The sequence below is a fragment of the Catharus ustulatus genome, chromosome 3 (genome assembly GCF_009819885.2).
Source record: "Catharus ustulatus isolate bCatUst1 chromosome 3, bCatUst1.pri.v2, whole genome shotgun sequence".
NCBI lineage: Eukaryota > Metazoa > Chordata > Aves > Passeriformes > Turdidae > Catharus > Catharus ustulatus.
This window is the reverse complement of record NC_046223.1, coordinates 46468174-46488660: the sequence shown is the minus strand read 5'-3', so window position 1 is coordinate 46488660 and position 20487 is coordinate 46468174. Positions and strand designations below refer to the sequence as shown.

Genomic DNA, 20487 nt, shown 5'->3' with positions numbered 1-20487 from the left:
GATTTCAAGGCAGCGCTCTACTCCCCATTTCCTTCCAGGCCACACTAGATCTGTATTTCTCTATAGCATGCTCTCATGCACTTTGTTTTGCACCCCAGTTTGCAGAGAGGATTTCATTCTTAGTCTAATTGTTAATGAATTTCTTTAACCAGAAAATCAAAATTGCTGTCTGTCACTAACAAGCTAAACTTCGTTTCTACAATAACCTTGACAATCTTTGCTACAACAGCAGCAGCCTCTTGTGGAGTGTCTTAGTGTTAATAACATGCTGATGTTCTTCATTATGTATGTGTCCTCTGCTAACAGAAGCTTGAGCTGAAATTGAAAATTTAACCCCAGACTAAATCTGATTAAATAATGATTGATATATTAATGTTAAAATCCTTGAAAAGGCACAAGCATTCTCTCCAGAGCATAAACATTAAGTGCAAGCAATGAGGCTGGGATAAGCATTTGCTAATTGAAATATTTATACATTTTGTCTGTTTGTTGGCCAGAAGTGACTTGTGCATATACTTTGTTCTACTGAATGTGTGAAAATGCTAGAAATTTTGAATTAGAGGCCAGAAAAAACTTGATTGAACAATGCCTTGTAGAAACTTAAGGATTTTTTTCAAAGCATTAATTTTAATAACTGCTAAAAAAAGCAACTTCATTGCAGTCTATACTTAAAAGGACTTATAGCCATGCCATGCCTGGTCAATGTTTATCTCTTACCTGAAATAGAAAACTAGGGAAGGTAAATGAATTAAGAATTTCATGTAGCTATATGTTATCTAGTTCTCTTACTCTTGCTGTAGCTGTTAGACAACAGTTTCTGAAAGTAATAAACTTGTATTATGGGCTTTTGACTTAGTACTGTATTTTATTATGGTGCTGCAGATTACTGGACCTTTCTGGGCAATGTAATGCTGAAAACATAATTAAGGAAAAGGCTCTGTATACTCTAGTATACAGAGTACTGGTTCTGACTCTGTGCTTTTGTTGCATTTTCTTCTTTCCACAAATTCTACTTTTGTAAGATATAACATCTAATCGCTGGCATGATGCAAATTTAGTAGGTTAATGATTCAGTATTCAAGATAACTAAATTGGTCTTATTTCTGAGTTCCATCCTTTTAAGGACAATTTTGATATTTTCTTACAAAGTTCACTTAAGTACAAGACAGTCTTACACTTTAAGATGTTCAGTAAACTTCGTAAACATGGAAAGGAGTTCAAAGAAAATACAATTTTCAGGTGCAAAAATAGATTTCTACAACAGTAAATAGGAAATAACTCCCTTGAGAGGTGGTACAGAACAGGCCAGAGGGCAGACATGATACAGGTTGGATAAGGAGCATGATGCAAAGATGGGCGTGAAAAGGGCAGGAGACTATCAGATTATTCACAGTTAAATGATTTTGTTTTAACTTGTGGGTTTTTTCATTTTATAAATAAATACTATGTAGTAGAGGTGATTTCTATGAAATGTGATAGTCATGGTCTTCTAGCAACTGAAATGGCTTTTTTTTTTTTTGGTTTTTGGTTTTTTTTTTAAAGAGCTGGCTATGTGAAACCCTGACACATAGTGTATTTTGGAACTGTAAAACAGTTAATGTCTCATTAGGACTGTATACAATGTTCTAGTAGGTTTCTTTCTGCTCTCATACAACTTAGTTAGGTTATATCATGAGCTGTCTCCTATGTTCGTGCTGTCAGTCTACTTCATTGCAGAAAAGGAAATAGGTACAACTCAGAACTAACTGGCACTTGTTGAAACAAATCCTAAAAGAAGTGCCCCATTATCCTGCATGGTATCTCTTTTCAATTTTTTTCTACTCTGTGCATAATCAGAGCATCTTAATTCCTTACCCATTCTATATTAAACTATTGTATTGAGAATATATGCCTTATGTCTTTTTAGTTAATGGCAACAAAGTCATATTTTATCTTACTGGTATTGGGAATCCACCCTTTGGATAGAATATGGCAACGTATCCATGTAATCAGGCAAGCAGTGCAGGAAACCTGGAAGCTAAAGCTTCAGCTGGAAGGACATAAAAACATGGTGGACAGTTTATCTCTGTTAATCTGGTACAACTGCAAAACCACTAGCTACTTAAACTATTCTATTTCAATATATTGTGACTATTAGATTAATGGGTAAGTTAGTTTTTTTGTGAGGCCTTGGATGAAACATGTTTCCTAACAGTCAAAGGGAGGCCAATTATTAGGTGCGTGCCTGGGTAACCTATAGTGTTTGTCTCTTTCCTTAAGGAAGTCTTCAGGTAATGTTCATACTCATCATAACTTTAAGCTGAAATTTTTATTTACTTGCCATCTGAGAATATTAGACCAACTAAACCAATTAGTGTTTTCTTTCCTTTTTTTCCTGTCCCCATCTGTTGTATTTTGGGTTTTTTCCCGACAATTAACTATGGATGTAATAAATGTCTTTTTGAGTGCTCACCTAGAGACCTTTAGTAGTTTAATGTTTTTGAGGCTGTTCTTGGTTACTACCCTTTGCATTCCCAGTGCTAAATTTCCAGTTGATAATTTTCCCACTGACACATTTTTATTAACTGCATCTTCTGCAGTGCTTAGTGTAATAGAGAATTGGTATTCTGTCAGGACACACCAGGGCACTTAAGATGCCTTTATGTCAATATCTGACTGTGTAATTCAAGTCTCCTATCTCCCACGTGTACCTAGAGCTGAAAGTTTGTCAGATATTATATGTGCAGGTAGTGATCACTAAAACCTTATGTTTCCAGAGGAAATAATTTACACTTGTATACCTAGCTCATTTTGCATTTTAAAAAGGAATGGATTTTATTATGTTAACTTGTTTCATGTATGCCAACTATTTTCTCTGTAATAGAATTTCAGTTGTGCATAATCTTAAGCTAAAAGTGAAAAATAGGGCTTTAAAGCTCAAAAAACCTTCAAGAACTCCTCCAAAATTTCAAATAGCTATCATAAAATAACTTAAAAAAATTAACCATGATATTTTTCTGTTTTTAAAAACAGGTGAACCAAGAGTGATATTTCCAGAATATATTTGCTTGTTCTTCCAGATAGGAGATAAATGTGTTAAACTGACAAAGTGATTCTGGTAAGAATTTTTTTGCTACTTCTACAGTGAATGTATATGTATTATGTATAAGTGTTTGCAGTTTTGCTGCTAGAGGGAACTTTCTGTACATTAGTGCAAACAAACTTACTTTTACTTGCAAGGTCTTTTTTACCAAATAATTGCGTATTAATCCATCTGTTATATTTAAATGTTGCATTGAAAATTATCTGGCTTTTTTTTTTAACGTTCTGTGCTTAGAAATTATGGAAGTATTTCACTTTTGAAGCTTTTACTTCAGCTGTTTATGCGGAAATAGAAGGAGTTAAATGTGCTGTAGCACTCATTAAGTGAGGTTTATGTGGATTAAATGATCTTGTTTCCATAGTTGCCATCATTGATAATTGTTTTTGTTTTGCTTTCTTCTGTGATCCTCTTGAGAGTTTTCTACAACTGCGCCTTGCATTTCATGTCTTGTTTGAGTTAAATGTTTCTCCATGTTCTGGTGTTGAGCATCCAAAGCAAAATTAATTAGTCTGGGAAGCAGAACCAATATTTTTGGTATTTCCTCCTGAACAATGACAGTAGAATTGTCTCTTGAATTAAGCACGCACTAGTAGTGACTGCTACCCACTCAGTTGTGCCAGAAGGAAAACAGTCTGGTTTAGTTGTAAATCTAAAGCATTGTAAAATTATCTGAACTCATTGATTTTTTTTCTTTTCCCCTTGAAACAATCTGTATATTGTTGGAATACATAACAGGGTATTGTTCAAATAAGCTATTAAAGAATATGTTTTCTGTACAGTGTTGTCACTGCTATGTGTTTTGCACATGTGCTTCAGATCAAATACCTTTTAGTAGCAGAGAAATATTGAAGTTAGCATGGAGGTTACAATGTCATTAACTTTGATTTATGCAATGGGAGGGAATGCTCTGTTGCAGGCTTTTACCTGTTACATTTATGAAATCAGTGTTTGGGGGTCCTGGGCTGTTAGCTAAAGTTTCACTGAAATTCTCTAAGTTTGTTCTGTTCTTTCCCTTCTACCCTACACGGGTACATTGATTTCTCAGTTCAACAGACATGGTCTTTTGGAGAGGGTGAGAAACACGGAAGAAATGCTTCCTCCTTTCCCCCAGTGTTTTGTCTATAAGGAATGTGTTTTCTGATGGAGTTAATTTCTGTCCTTTCCTCTACTTACAGCTCAGACATGAGCAGTGCCAGTAACTCACTGGCACGGGAATTCTTGACTGATGTCAACAGACTATGCAATGCAGTGGTGCAGAGGACAGAAGCCAAGGAAGATGAAGAAGAAGAAACTCATATGGCAGCACTGGGACAATACTTAGTTCAAGGCCGTGGGTTTATTTTGCTTACCACTCTGAACTCAATAATTGATCAGGTATTAGCTTTTCTTAAGTGGTTATAACTTTTGTGTTGAACTTTGACTGTGTGGATTTGTCTGGCTTATGTTTTTCTCAGTGCTGGTTTTCTTTCCTTTTCATGGAGAGTGCATGAATTAATTGGCAAGACTAGAAATTCAAAAAGATACGTTGTAGTTGTATTCTGTCCTTCAGCAGGAGCAGGAAATGGAAAAGACCTGTTTGCCAGCTCATATTTGACTAAGGCATGTGTGAAGCTCATGTGCTATAGCTGGGTGGAAGGAGACTTTAGTTGCACATCCCAGAATCATCCAATGTGCCAAAATGTTTGAGTCAGCTTTTTGTGTTTGCAAGTTATTGATCTTTAGGACTGAAACCATCCTGATAGTGCTGCAAAGCATCCCATAAAAGAATTGTGTTTGAATTCTGTGCTTTCTACAGTTCTTCCCTGCGCTAAAGTTCTTAGTATGTAAGTGTTAGAATGCCAGTTGGAGTAGAGGATTTTTTGTAGTTATTCTGTGGTTTTTATTTTTTTGCTGTTACATTTTTGGAACAAAGTTTCAAACTTGTCTGGGGCTTCATGTTGGCTTTAAATCACTTTTCTGACTCTTCTTTCACTTGACTTTTCTGGTTTTCTTTCTTGAGTAATTCTTTCTACAAGGGGGATTAGGAGAGCTTTGTATAGAAACAGAGGTGTAGTAAATATCTTGGATGCTTTCTGATTGGGTCTAGTTAATGATTGTAGACTCTTTGTAGTTAGGTCGTTATTTCAGTGCTTAGAACAGCAAAAAGGCATAAGGAACTGAATGCTGAATAGCTAGGTAAAAAAAAGATAGATTAACCTTCTTTAAAAACTACAAGATCTTTTGTTTTTCTTTTGTTCTGAACTTAGGAGCTGACATGTCGAGAAGAACTTCTGACCCTCCTCCTGTCCCTTCTGCCATTGGTGTGGAAAATCCCTGTCCAGGAAGAAAAAGCAATAGGTATGTTTTATCACTTACAGTATTAAACATGTAAAATAAGTTTATTTGTGCTTTACTACAGACCCTAGGACTACTAAAGAATAGCTCATTATAGTACATATCCTCTAACATGGAATGAAGATGTGGATTCTGCAGAGAATTTAAATTTTAAAAATGCCAAAAAATTGTGCAGAGAAGGTAAAGGCTTTTGGTCAGTGTGAAAGGCAATGCTTTTGTTGCTGTGTAGAAACTGAACAGAGAAATGGCAGTGATGTGAGTCAGATTTTTATATTTCATTTTGGGCTCTTACATTTGTCTGATACTTTCTTTTCCCTTCTAGAGGGTAAAACAAAGGGAATGAAGTGAATTGCCTGACTATTTGAGAGAGTTTAAAGATTCATACCCAAGATCTTCCAGGCTTTTTTTTTTTTAGCTATTTGAAACTTCTCCAAATTGAAGGCTTGTGTTAATGTTTGTAGACTTGGAGTCTTTAAAGGGCCAGTTTCATAGAGCTTTTATATAATAAAATTTCCTGCTTGCTCAGTTGCATCATTCTTTCATGCTCCTGTAAGTATGATGGAATTAAAAAAATGTTTTGATTATTCTGTGACAGCTTAGTGGCTTTCCCAGGGTTAGTTTAAAAGCCTGTTGTGTGAATAGGTTTTAAGATATTGTGGTTTATACACTACATAATGCACAGCTTTCACTTCTACAAATTACCCTCTCTTAGTACTGAAAGAGTAAGCATGATGCATCCAGTTGTGCACTAAGTAGTCGGGTTTCTTTGCAAACTCATGTAAGTTCCCCTGTATTAGGCAGGTTTTTTTCTTTCTGTGCAGGTAATATGCTTTGTTTGGTAAAGTACTGAATAATTTCCAGCCTTCAAAGCAGATGTTTCTTCCTTAAGTATCACAACTATGACTTTTGTACAGCCGTGCCTGTACATGGAAGCATCTTTCAGCTTAAATAGTGTTTATAGCTATCATATGGGCTTCTGGGGCTTTGAGGGGTGGGGGCTGTTGTTAACTATGACATTTTTTCTAAATACTGAATTTAGGGAGTGGAAGATACTTGCAGTTGTTTCATGGTGACTATTTTACTGCCCAAAGATCCAGTTGCAGTTCTGTCACTGCTTAAAAATAACAATGGAATTAATCCAAGAACCTTCAGGGTTGTTTCTTTGCTTGCTTTTTTGATAGTTTAATTAGAGTTTACTGATACAAATGAAAGAGTAGTACTTCTCCTTTATTCTTCAAAATGTTCTTGCCCATGGAATCAGATTTAAATTTTATACTCCATACTTGAAAGTTGGGATTTTTGTCATGGCTTTTGTAGGAATATTCAGGACCCTAAACATTACTCCTTTCTGTCTTCCTTTTTGTCCCTGACTATTTCAAAATCCCCTACTTTTATTTCTGTTGCTTGTAGTTGGAGTAATTAATGCCGAAGTGAAAAGACTGAGGTCTGTATACTTGAAGATTTGCACTAATAGTAGAGAAATTTATTTTTTCTATTACCCAGTAGTACACGTGCAATGTCTTCATGGATGCTAAGAGGGCTGTGAGCTAACACACACGGTTCCTATAGCAGCTAAGTTGCAAAAAGTGACAATGGAGCATCAAGTTGAAATGACCTTCTTTCCTTTAGTTTTTTTTACCAAAAAGTCATTTCACCCGTCTTGACGATATCTCTTTTTGAGAATGGTTTTTGGAGAATAGTTGTGCCAACAAAAATTTTTATGAAACCTTTTAGCACACTTTTGTTTAACTCTAAATAGAAAATTAAATCATTTGCCTCTGCTTTAAAAATAGCCAGTATGAGCCCTAAACGTAAGTTGTTGCTGCCTATTTTATACTGAAAATGTCTGACACAGGTGCATGCAAAACCATGACCTATTAAGATACAAATTTGCTGTGTATTTTAAATCTGGAAGTACTTAACTATAAAATTAGGAAAAATGCTTTGCATATTCTGATGTTCCTTTGTTATCTTTGTTTCAACAGATTTTAATATACCCTTTACAGTAGACATATGCCTGACCAAAGAGAATAATACAAGTACCGTGAAATCTACTCAGGAAAAACTAAACTTAGATGGAAGTGCTCATTCATCTCTTCAGACTCCTGTAAAACTCAGTCTTCGATCTCGAAAAAGCAGCCGTCTGCGCAAAACCACCCACCGCTATTCTGTGCGAGACGCAAGGAGGTCCCAGCTGTCCACTTCAGATTCCGAAGGCAATTCTGATGAAAAGACTGCTGTGATAACAAAACACAGACGTTCACAGATACTGCAGCCCTTTTTAACCTCTTCTGTTAGGGACAACTACCCTGTAGGTAGAAGTGATAGCCGACCTCCCGAAGTGCTACCGGGTTCTAATACCGATGCCCCTAATCTAGAAAGTTCCAGCAAAGTTATTCCAACACATGAAGTTTTGAATGAACCAGCTGCAGGAACTTCTGAGAGCAACATGGATAACTCTCCTTTTGACTTATGCCATGTCTTACTGTCTCTCCTAGAGAAAGTGTGCAAGTTTGATATTACTTTGAATCACAGTTCTGCTCTTTCACCGAGTGTTGTCCCCACATTGACAGAGTTCTTATCAGGATTTGGAGACTCCTGCAATGTAAGTAGTAACACGGAAAATGAAGTAGTTTCTGCAGGATGGACAGAAGAACCTGTGGCTCTGATCCAAAGGATGCTCTTTCGAACAGTGCTGCATCTTATGTCTTTAGACATTAGCAATACAGAAACAATGCCAGACAATTTACGAAGAAATTTAACAGACTTACTTAAAGCAGCATTAAAAATCAAAATTTGCTTGGAAAAGCAACCTGGTCCTTTTGCTTCAGGATACAAGAAAACACTACAACAGCTGGTTCAGGATGACTATATTTTTTCTAGATACCGTCACAGAGCCTTACTTCTACCTGAGGTTATAGAAGGAGTCTTGCGGATTTTGATCTGCTGCCTACAAAGTGCAGCCTCCAATCCCTTCTACTTTAGCCAAGCTATAGATCTGGTTCATGAGTTCATACAGCAGAAGGGATTTAAGCTGTTTGAAGTAACGGTGCTTCAAATGGAATGGCTGTGTATGAAGAATGAGAGAGTACCTGGGGAAGCCTCAGAGCATTTGAAAGCCCTGATCAACAGCATCATGAAAATAATTAGCACTGTCAAAAAAGTGAAGTCAGAGCAGCTCCATCAATCCATGTGTACGAGAAAGCGGCACAGACGATGTGAGTACTCTCACTTCATGAATCACCACAGAGATCTCTCTGGGCTCTCTGTATCTGCTTTTAAAAACCAAGCTTCCAAAAACCCTTTTGAAACTACTGATGGAGAAGTTGATTATCCCGAGAGATGCTGTTGCATTGCTGTTTGTGCACACCAGTGTTTGCACTTGTTGCAGCGAGTTTCTTTGAGCAGTACCTGTGCTGAGATTCTCTCAGGTGTATATAATGTAGGAATATGTTGTTGTATGGACCCAAAGTCTGTGATTGTCCCATTGCTCCATGCTTCCAAGTTACCACTATTAAAAAATTTTCAACAGCACATACTGAACATCCTTAACAAATTTATATTGGATCAACTAGGTGGAGCAGAAGTCTCTCCAAAAATTATACAGGCATCCTGCAATATATGTACTGTTGACTGTGATCTGCTTGCTCAGCTGGAAGATGTCTTGCAGGGCAGCTCCAGTGATGCCAGTCCCACATCTAGTTCCTCTTGCAGAGTTCAGGGAATTCTGCCTAGCACTGGATCTGAAGATATGTTGTTGAGATGGCATGCATTGGAAGCTTATCAGGACATCATTTTTGAAGAAGACAAACTACGTGGCATGCAGATCGCAAGCCACGTTTGCCACTTAATTCAAAAGGGAAATGTAGTGGTCCAATGGAAACTGTATAACTGTGTCTATAATCCCATGCTTCAGAGAGGAGTTGAGCTAGCTTGCCATGCTCAACAGCAGCTTGGACTAAGTACAGCTGATAAATTCATGTGCAGTTACCATAGCCAGGATTTGCCTTCTGAAGTGCTTCAGGTTTATTTGCAAATGCTCCCAGTGTTGCTAAAATCCAGGTTGGTTGATTTTCTGTATATTATTGGAAAAGGTGTTAATTAGGTACAGAGCTCTGTATATGTGTTACTGATCAGAATGTATATTTTATTTGGACTCTGGGCGGTGTTTGGCTATTGCAGGTGGCAACAAGATAAATGCTTGAGTAACAGGATACAAGCCTGGGTTCATAAACCATTGGAAATGAGGGCTCTCTACTCAGGAGTTATGGTTTTTAACAAGCCAGACTCTGTAGCAACAAATAAAATCTTTGACCAGTGTGACCTGCTCTCTACCTCTTCATTCCGTGTTCTAAAATTAGTCAGTAATGATAAATAGATTGATATGTCATTTTTCTGTGGAAATTAGAATACATAGTTTTCTGATCAGTTTCCTTCTTCCTTCTAGAATGGTCACTATAGAGACTACCTTTCAAAAATAACACTTGATGTTTACTTTTCCTGAAAAAACTGTTTTTTAACTTAGAAAATCCTGATCATTTAAACACAGTTTAAGAACAGAAACCAAAGCAACCCCAAAACACAAAAAAGGCACAAAATAGATACTTTTTATTTGTTATTAAATTGATTGAATAACTGTTTAACAAATATATGGAAATTTTTCAGAATATGAATGTGTCCTTTTGTCCAGGAAATATTGATTTTATTTCTCTTGGAGTCTTGAAGTGAATTTAGCGGAGTTATCCAAGGCAAAGAGTAGATTAGTACTTCAGTTTATGTAAAGAGATTATGTAAGACAGTTTTGACTTCTATCCTAATCTAAACTGTATCAGAAGCTATTAATTTTTTGAAAGTATCCTTAGTGGCAAAGAGGCAAGAGAAATAAAGCTTAGATTAAGAAAAAAACTTAAAGTGCCCTATTTTTTTACTGGCTTAAAGGTGAGAATAAATAAGTAAATGATTGATTTGATTCTAGAGTAGCTTTGTTAGAGTTACTGGGTAAGCAAGGTGGATATCTACAAGCAAACGTGGTATGCTTACAGCTCCTTGCCCTAAATTTTGTATGAACTTAACATAATACTTGGAGAGTAGAAGGGGAAAATAGACCTGGAAGCAAATATATGGAAAGTTTTTTGATATTGGACATGCTGGCATAACAATTGCACAAAACTTACACTTGGGAGGTATTCCTGAATTTATCTGGAATTCATCATCCATGTAACTAGTAGACAGCTAGGAATATGTCATCAAGTTTATTTGACAAGGGCTACCTGCTTTCCAATGAAATCACTGAACAGAGAAATAAAGATGGTTTTTAGCTTCAATTGCTAAATAAAAATTTGGGCTAGGAAATACCACTAAAGAGCAAATTTCATAAATAAAGTTAATTATTTGCCTTCAATGTTTTGAACATCATATATTTTTGTGGTCTGCATCTTGGAGGGAGCTATTTCCCACATTATATCTCACAAAAAAAGTTGTTTTCCACTCCCATTTGGATGAGTTAGGATCCGAGAAATGCTGCAGAGAAGTTCCTCTTCTCTTTAATCTATAGTAATTTATAGCAATTGCTGACTTACATGAGTTTTTGGTTGGTTTATGAAGTAACTTTCTTACGCTTTCTCTTGCAGAGTAATTAGAGACTTGTTTCTGAGTTGTAATGGAGTGAATCAAATGATTGAGTTAAATTACTTAGATACATTAAGAAGCCATTCTTTGAAGGTGTTGGAGACTTTGATACTCTGCCTTGATGATCAGCAGGAAGACCAAGCAACGCCAGAACTGGAAGGCCTGAACAGTGAACAAAAGGAATCCATGTCTGACTTGCCCACTTCTCTTTGTAGCCAGCATGCTGTTTCTGAAGTTCCTCAAAGCCTGAGCAAGTTTTATGCTGGCTTGAAAGAGGCTTACCCAAAAAAGAAAAAGTTTGTGAGCCAAGACATTCACGTTAACACAATAAACCTGTTCCTCTGCGTTGCTTTTTTATGTATAAGTAAAGAAGCAGATGGTGATCTGGATTCAGCTAATGAGTGTGAAGATACATCAGGATATGATAGCACAGCTAGTGAGCCTTTAGGCCACAAATTACCATATCTGTCCCTGGAAAGCCTTACTTTGCCCTCTCTGGAACATATTCATAGGGCTGCAGATATTTGGTCCATGTGTCGTTGCATCTATTTGTATAGTTCAGTTTTCCAGAGACAGTTCCATAGACTTGGTGGCTTTGAAGCATGCCGGAGATTGCTAATCCTGATAATTCAGAAACTTGCAAAAAATAAGGAAAAGGAGCAAGAAAAGAAAGAGAGAGTATTGGGTGAAAGCAGCAGAAGTTCCCATGGGAGTCCTCGAACTGAGCTTCTCAACAAGTGTGACTCTGTTCAGCTGGCTAAAAGCAGGGAGGTGACTCAATTGGAGCTTCATAGTTTTGGCAGTCCTGCTGGTGCTGAGCAGCTGGTGCCTGACTCTGTCTCCTGTGACAGCCCTGTGAGTATGGAACATGCTTTGGTTTCTTCAGTTGCCAATCTTGAAGGGATGAAGACTTCTGCAAGAGAAGAGACCGAGTGGGCACTTCAAGGTATCAGACTTCTAGAAGCTCTGCTGACCATCTGTCTACACAGTGCAAGCACCATGCAGCAGAAGACTGAAGCAGAGATGTTTCACCAGGTACTGTGCAACTTTCCCCTAGCTTCCTTTCCTCATATTTGTTTCATGCAATATTATTTTAACAGTAATTTAGTCAGAAGCTCTTCTAGAGAGGTAAAAACTGTGCAGTTTTTATGGTACCATATTTTGTATAGTACTGAAAGTGTACAGCTAAATAATGAGCTTACTAGTCAGAGTAGTGGTCTGCTTGAGTAGTATTCTTTTGAGAAAGAGCTAGACCATTTCTGTTAGCTAGAAATAGTAACATGAATCAGAATGTTTTTCTTCCCCTAAAAACAGAATACCTGTGTGGATGATATCTTACTTGAAATAAGAGAGCAACTTGCTCAGTCAAAAGTGATAGAAACTGACTTGGCAAAGCCTCTGTTTGATTCACTGCTTCGTGTTGCATTGGGCACTTTTTCTGCTGATCTGGATCATTCTGAAGAAAAAATTGAAAAGGTATGAAACACCAGCTAAACAGTCTAATTTTGAAGAATGCAAGATTTTCTCAGATTTGTTCTGAGTCTTTTTAAACCCGATAGGAAATGTTTAAATGTTTAATTACTGTGACAGTTGAAGATGAAATCTGTTTCTCATATGAAAGTGGAATGCTGTTTATTGATATTGGTCCCCACAATTACTGCTCAGAAATGAGTCATGTCCCAAAAAGTAGAAAGCTCAGTCAGCCTGATGTTCTCTTTACCCTTGCACCTCACAACAGTGTGAACTCTTAAAGGAAGAGCTTCAGTTGGGAATGTTGAGTGACCTTAATCACTGTAGACATCTTCACCTTTGAGTGAATGTCAAGGTGCATGTTGATGATGAGTAATTTAGAAACACAATTTTAATGCTGCTTACTAAAACTTCGATCAGTTAGTGAGAAAAATCCCTCTTTGGAGGTTCAGTTTTTCTGCAAAGTAATTAAGTATTTTTTACATATCTCAGGTTTCTTGGAAGTGTATGATTAATTTGTTTCTTTTCCCAATGGCTTGGAGAAAATAGGCATTTGGATGATTCTAAATTATTTGCATTTCTGATCCAAACACTTTTTTTCTGACCAATGACAGTCTATTTGGTTGTGTTGTATAGACCCATTTCATGGAGAAGGAGCCTGTGTCACAACCTGGAGAAATTTCTGAAGAAACTGAAGAATCACAATGCTGTAGTCTTAAACTTTTTGCTGAAGAGGAAGGATATGAGGCAGATAGTGAAAGTAACCCTGATGATAGTGAAACCAAGAATGAAGGTAAATGGGAACTTTCTGAATATACAAAGCTGTCTTTATGATATACTAAAGCTTGTTTGTCTTTTGAGGTGTAACAAAACAATGCAAGCACCTTTAACAGATAGAAATAATTAACTTTATTTGCTTTCTGTAGGATGGAGTTACAGATGGAGAGATGATAAATATTCTTACTGAGTGTTACAGAAATTGTTCTGTCTTGGTTGTTTTGGTTTATGTGATTCTTGCTCTAAAGTCATGTTGCTCAAATGCGTTATTGTGATCTAGAAACTCCAAAGATATGTATCCGTAGTTTGTTTGAAAATCAGTGCTCAAATTTTTTTTCTTTAGAATTGTAACTATCTGGTGAAAATTGAATAATTGTTACAGAATGCCAGATTGAAAGTGACCCCAAGGATCATCTGGTCCAACCTTTTTTCACAAAAGCACACTCTAAACAAGATAGCTTGGCAACTTTTCCATCTGAATCTAAAGTACCCAGTGTACTACTTCCCTGGGGTGATTTATTCCAATGTCTGATTTCTCATTAGGGAAAACTTTCCTGTTGTGTCTATATGGAATTTCCCCAGAAGAAACATGTACCTGTTGTCCTTTGCTGTGTCTACATGACTCCTTGGACAAAAGGGGTCTACCTTCTTTGTAGATAACTTTTGATTGGTGATAAGATGTCTTCTAAGCCACTTTCTCTCAAGGCTGAGCAAGCTCAGTTCTCTCAACCTTTCCTCCCATCTTTTTTGTGTAGTGGGGACAAAAACTGAACACCATGTTCCAGGTGTGGTCTGACAAGCACTGAGTAGATGAGATAAAGGTTTTATCCCTGTTGATGATGTCCTTGTTTATGCAGTCCAGCATCCCATTGGCTTTCTTTGCCACAGCGGCACATGTTCACTCATCCTGAGCTTGCTGTTCACTGGGTCCCGGTGTGAGCTGCACTTCTGGATTCTGTTTTCCCATGTGCAGACATTGCATTTGTCCTTGCAGAACTTCATAAGGTCCTTGTTAGCCCACTCTCACAGCCTATCCAGGTCTCCTGCAGGGTGGCTCTCCCTTCCCAAGTGTCTACTTCCCCACTCAGTTTGATATCCTTGGCAAACTCCATCAGGGTGGATTGATCCCATCAACCAGATCACTCATGAAGATATTAAACAGTGTTGGGCACAATATCAATCCCTGGGGACCTTGTTGGTGGCAGTGTCCAGTTTAAAAAGGATTTACCACCACCCTCTGGGTGCAGCCAAGCAGTCAGTGCTCACCCTCTGCACAGACCCCTTGGCTCCACCCTAACACATCAGTTTCTCTGGGAAGAGCCTGTGGGAAACTTTGGAAAGCCTTGGAGAAATCCAGGTAGACATCCACTGCTCATTCCATGTCAACCCAGCAAGTTTCTTGCTTGTGGAAGGCCATCAGGTTTGTCAAGCACTATTTGGCTTTTCCCAGTCACATGCTTCATTTGACTTGATAGCCACCTTGTTATACAGCATACTTCTTTATTCTAAACAATTGATATGCCCATATTTTGCTGTATTCTGTTTGTGTAATTAATTTTTAACATGAATTTGCTTTAATTATTTCCTTTGTGCTGAGCACACCTGGGTGCTTATTTTCTAATATGAGATCAGCATGAGCAGCAGCAGCCTTTAATAAACTGCATCAAACTGCTGCTGTTTACCTGCATGACTAGGCTTTATCAATAGCTTTATAACATTTTCAAAGCATTTGTTATTAAAAAATTAATCTAAAATACTTCCATGACACATTTGCATGTAACATGTTGTGTTTCATGAACTGCATATTTTGCCATTACTATGTGTGTCCAATTCCCAGGAAATGAAGCCAGATAGTTTAAGAGCGTGTAATGGGAGAAACTGCATCCTTGCCATTCTGTGTTAGCAGGAAAATAGAAAAATCTGAAGCAGAATATAAAATTATGCTAATTTCTGAAAATTGTTTATAACCTAGTGATTATTTTTGGTTTGTACCTATGAGAAGGTTGGAGATATGTCCTTGGATGTTCTGCTTAAATGATGCAAATTGTATTCAGCTGAGTAAGTTTTAGTAAGACACGTGGTTTCTTTTTAGGAGCAGACACAAAGGCAGAACCAGGATGTACTGGTGCTTCAGGTTATTTTAATGGCCTAGCTGAAAACATCAATCAAGGAGAATTAATGTATCCTGAAATCTGCATGTTAGAATTAAACTTGCTCTCAGCTGGTAATGCAAGTTTAGATGTGCTTGCTCATGTATTCCGAAGCTGCCTGAATATCATCAACCAGAAGGAAAGAAATGCCACTGTCCTTATAGAGCAGGTAAAAATGCTATTAACAGAGGCAACATTTTAGCAGTTGTGTATCTTTAATTTTACCTACCTAATAGTGATCTTGAATATTCTTACTTTTTATGGGATTTGATAAGATGTGAAACAGTGTAAATGACCGATATCATAAACTGCATTGCATTTAAGTTATCAGGAGCTAAGTAATTTATTGAAAGGTATTTGTCCTACAAAACTTTTGAGTTTTGCCGGTGTCTTTTTTTATCAAGATTGTTCATTCCCTCCATATAGATTTGATGATTGTCAGGGCCTTAAGAAAAAAGGGCAGATATCCACTTATATGTGTATATATGTAAGCATTCTAAACTTTTTAAAATAATATGTACTTTTAGAAACTGTGAGTCATGTTCCTCAAAAATATTCCATGCTTTTATTTCTTTATAAGTTTATATTCTAAGTTAGTTGTGCAAATGGTCATGCCTTCATGATCCTTTGGGGTTTCTGATAGTTACCTTTTTTAACAGCTGAATTGAGTATCCCTCCTGCAAAAGATAATAACTTGAAGTCTGTCTTCTGCAACTGAACTGTACAGAACATGAAAGAGTGTTTATGGGCATATAACAACAGTCCATAATTTCAAATAATACGAATTATCATTAAAATCAATAGTAGGCAGGAATTGATTAAAGTATTTATTTCTTAGTTCTTTGAGCTAATGTATGTTCTTCAGATTCATTTTACCAATTGTTTTCAACAGGGAGCTGTTAAACACCTTTTGGGAGGATTTTTGAATCTATTGACACAAACAGATTCTAGTTTTCATGGTGAGTTAAAGGTCCAATAACTTAAATATTGGTTTTTAAAATCCAATGTATACACAGTCAAACAATGCAAATGCAAAATTGACAAAGGAAATTCATTGCTGTGTGAATTTATGCAGCTGCTTTTTTAACTTGTAAGAAACTTGCACAACTAGTGTAAATACAGGGTTATTGCTGAGCTAGTGGAAATAAGTTAAAGAAATACTGGCAGATCTGAAAGTGATAGTTGAAACCATAAACACTAGTGTGACAGTGTTAAACATTGCTTGCAAAAAATAGCAGCTGATGAATTCTCATTCCATCACAATGTAAGTCCATATGTCAAATTTTTTTGTAACCCAGATCTTAATGAAGTCTTAAGTTTTGTTTCTAACTGGGAAGCAGCTAGCTAATCCAAGAATGTGGAAGCGTTGCCCTGTGAAAATACTTGCTCTAAGGTGGCTTCTCATAATGCTTCATAACAGGAGGCGATGTAAACCCATTGCAGGACTTGCATCCATGGTGGCTTTGTGGGGAGAGCCTTTGCAAGGCAGACATTTGGTTTTCAGACTTTGACTCCATTTTGCAAACCCTAGACAAAATTTAGCATAGCAGTGATTGATTCAATGAAGTTTTGAATTATAGTATCAGGATGTACTGTTGGATCTCTCTAGAATTCATCTTGTAATTGTTACTGCTTCCTTAATTTGAAGTGTTTTTGAAAAGCACTTCAAATTCCAAATTAATCTTTCCTCATAATAGCTACGATATGAATTTTTAAAGCTTAAAAAAAATCAATTTCAACAATATTATTGTCTCCTTATTTTTAGCATGTCAGGTGGTGCTAGTAGATCTGCTAGTTTCTTTGATGAGTTCACAGACCTGTTCTGAAGAGCTAATTCTTCTTCTGAGGATATTTTTGGAGAAGACACCTTGTACGGTATGTGTGGAGTAGCACATAGCAAAGTTCAGAGGTCTAATGAGAAAAATGAAGCAAAAAGAAAATCCTGTTGTGTCCAAGAATTTTGGGAAATAAGGGAAACACAGCAATGTTTAAGCTGATCAGAGCAAATAAAATTTGGATGTAGAAGTAGTTCCTTCTCAAAACTGGAAAGAGGAGAAGAGAAGGGTTTTGAAAGGTGTATTGGTCATGGGAACTCTCTGCAGTACAAGAAACCAAGAATCCTCTCAAGAAGACTGACATTGTAGTTACAGATGACAGAACAATAATGCTGCAAAACTGGAAGCAATTCCTTTAGAGTTACAAGACGTGTCTTTTTTGAGAATGCTTTAGCAGCTGGAGTTACTTTCAAAAGTGTCCTCAGTTGGTGTGATGCTGGAATCTACTGCTTGTGTGGGATATCCTGCTGAAATAACTCTGTTGGTTTCTGTGAGTCTGTAGAAAAGCACAAGTGGAAGAAAAGAAAAATTATTGTGCAGTGTGAAATCATACCAAACTAAACAAAGAGTCATAAGTCAATTTTTCAATGATAGCTTGTAATTATCAGGCAAATAAGAGAAACTTTTTGGCTTAAAGGGCTGAGCTGGTTTTGTTATTGGTTATGCGATAATGAAGTCATGGCCTGTGTGTGCTTTTTTAACTGGCCTCAAAATACAGGGTAAAAGGTGCAGTCTTTTTTTGCACATAACAAAAGTGAGATAAGATTGTGCAATGACCATCTGCTGCGTTTCAGCTGATTCCTAAGCATGGTAATTTGAAGTCTGATCTGCCCAGACTAAATCTCCAAAGCGTTGTTGGGCCACAGTGTTGAAGTTGCTACCTGATGCTTTGCCAATGTGTGTAGGTTTGGATGTATGAACTCAGTTCTCTTGGAAAAACATGAATCCAAGTTTAAATGAGGAGTAGGCTTCTATTTAGTTGCACAATACTTGACTACATGGTGTAAACAGTTTCTTTTTTTCTCATTTATTTCTTTTATTTCTTCTAGGAGGTACTACTCAAGGGTGTATTGAAGATTGTAAACACTAATATTTATATGAATCCGTTACAATACCTTACCTTTCCTTTGCTGAGTGGCACAAATTTGAGTAGCAGTTCCTCACAAAAATGCACTGGCACTTCCAACAATAAAAATGCTGGACTACTAAAAAGAGCAAAATTGTCACAGAGTAAGAAAGAGGCAGATGGTGAAATCTTGAGTCACCAGCTACTTTCTTCTTGGCATGTAGCCCCAATTCACTTGCCTTTAGTTGGGCAAAACTGTTGGCCTCACATGTCGGATGGCTTCAGTGTCTCACTGTGGTTTCGTCTGGAGTATGCTCATGAAACAGAAAATTCAACAGAAAAGGGAAAAAAAGTCAAGAGGAGAAGCAGACTTGTAGCTGTAAGAGAGAACAGTTTTGACAGCACAGGTGAGGATATAGTATTTTGTTTTTATTTAGGTAGCACTGAAGGATTCTGGTTGCAAATATTACTAATCTATGTACTGTATACAAAGGTTTTAATATCAGTCATAACATTTCAACAGAAGTGGTAGTATTTCTGATTTTTTTCGTGACTACTGTATCATATACTTAGAAATGCAACATTTCCAACCCTAGTTCTTGAATTAGATTAATGCCTGCTTCCTTAGAAATGTAGTATTCTCATTGAATTTTTAACTTCAGTAGCATTTATGACACTTCATGTTATGATGAAAATAATAAATGCTACAGCTGCGCTTATGGAAAAAAACTGCTCAAGTTTATTTGATTTCATGTATTTATGATCAAGTCTCAGGCTGACTCCATATAAATCCTCTTAACTTTGCTTGTGAGTGCACCATGTAAATGCTAATAGCTGTACAGTAATTTTGTGTTTATACTTTTGTAGGGACTCAAACTGCTTCCAAACTGTTCTTGGCAGAATCCTTTGGATTATAGTTTGTAAAGGGAAATGTCTCCCATTCACAACACTTGGAATACCTTTACTCTTTTTTCCTTCTTCTTGTGTTTAAATATAAGGAGTGAAAACCCAACACTGAATCCTGGAATTCACTAGAGTTGCTTTTGTTAGGTCTGTGCTTTTGCTTGATAAAGAATACTGATCATGCTTAAAGGGTAGGATGATTTGTGAAAAAAATCGGAAGATTTCTTGGTGCACACTGATAGTTTAACACAGGAATGTAATATGGTATGTCAAAAGCATCATTGGTGAAGTGCATTCAGTTCAGTAGATTTATATATTACAAAGAAAAACATATAAAGTGCAGAATTAATGTTAAGTTCCTCTATTTCTGTTTGAGACCTAGGTTTCTAAAGAGAATCAAGCTTATTAGTCAACACTCCTAAAAAAACCAAATCAAACCACATCAACCAAACAAAAAACAATTCTATGCAGTACCTGAACTTTTTTCACACTTGACATATGCTGAGAAAGGTGTTGTTGTTGTATTATATTGTAACTGCAAAATGCTTATATTTCTAGAAGAAACAAAGTCTGTTGGAATGGAATATGTAAGCCTGGGAGACAAACTTGTTGAAGATGGCTGTATTCATATAATTTCACTGGGTTCCAAAGCTCTGATGATACAAGTTTGGGCAGACTTGAACACTGGAGCATTCATATTTCGGTACGGTGCATTAGTCCAGAAGCAGTCCTGTGAACATATTGTATTGTTACCTCTAGTAGCAGCTTGCAAAGAATAGTATGGAGAGTAAAGAACTCATTTCTATAGTAGAGACACCTTGCACACTTATGGGCAACATCAAGTAAGTGTATTGGATACAGACCTACAGGTTTATCGGCTTCAACTATTAAACTCTGGTCTTGTATGTTTCATGTAGTCACTTATAAATAACTGCACACAAGGTAACAATTCAAGTTCTAATGAAATGGCACAATAAATGTGAGAAGATGGAAAAGATTTTTGTAAGTTTTCACGCCTCAGCTGTGAAAATTGCTGTTATGTAGTACTTACTGGGACAGTCTTGGTTTTAATCTTCTGAGCACATTTTAGCCCTAATTTAATTCTGATAAATAAGCCTCAAGTATCCTTGAAATATATCTAAAACTGCAATTTTAGAACACTTTATTTTGGTGTTCATACTGCCTGCATTTTTTGGATAAATTGAATTCAACTTTTCTCTAAAATATAGGTATCTTCATCTT

At 36.8% G+C, this 20487-nt stretch overlaps 1 protein-coding gene across 4 annotated transcripts in view; it reads left to right on the top strand.

The window, feature by feature from the left end:
• The window catches only part of LYST (lysosomal trafficking regulator), an 88536-nt gene that overhangs the window by 20119 nt on the left and 47930 nt on the right, over window positions 1–20487 (top strand). For all 4 annotated transcript variants that reach the window (XM_033053746.2, XM_033053745.2, XM_033053744.2 and 1 more), the window contains exons 2-13: window positions 3013–3097; window positions 4258–4456; window positions 5329–5419; window positions 7402–9478; window positions 11047–12079; window positions 12359–12520; window positions 13151–13307; window positions 15384–15610; window positions 16334–16400; window positions 17207–17316; window positions 18326–18749; window positions 19804–19948. In XM_033053746.2, the coding sequence (XP_032909637.1) occupies window positions 4265–4456; window positions 5329–5419; window positions 7402–9478; window positions 11047–12079; window positions 12359–12520; window positions 13151–13307; window positions 15384–15610; window positions 16334–16400; window positions 17207–17316; window positions 18326–18749; window positions 19804–19948 (4685 nt within the window). In that variant the 5' untranslated portion in view covers window positions 3013–3097; window positions 4258–4264. The remainder of the gene's footprint in view (window positions 1–3012; window positions 3098–4257; window positions 4457–5328; window positions 5420–7401; window positions 9479–11046; window positions 12080–12358; window positions 12521–13150; window positions 13308–15383; window positions 15611–16333; window positions 16401–17206; window positions 17317–18325; window positions 18750–19803; window positions 19949–20487) is intronic.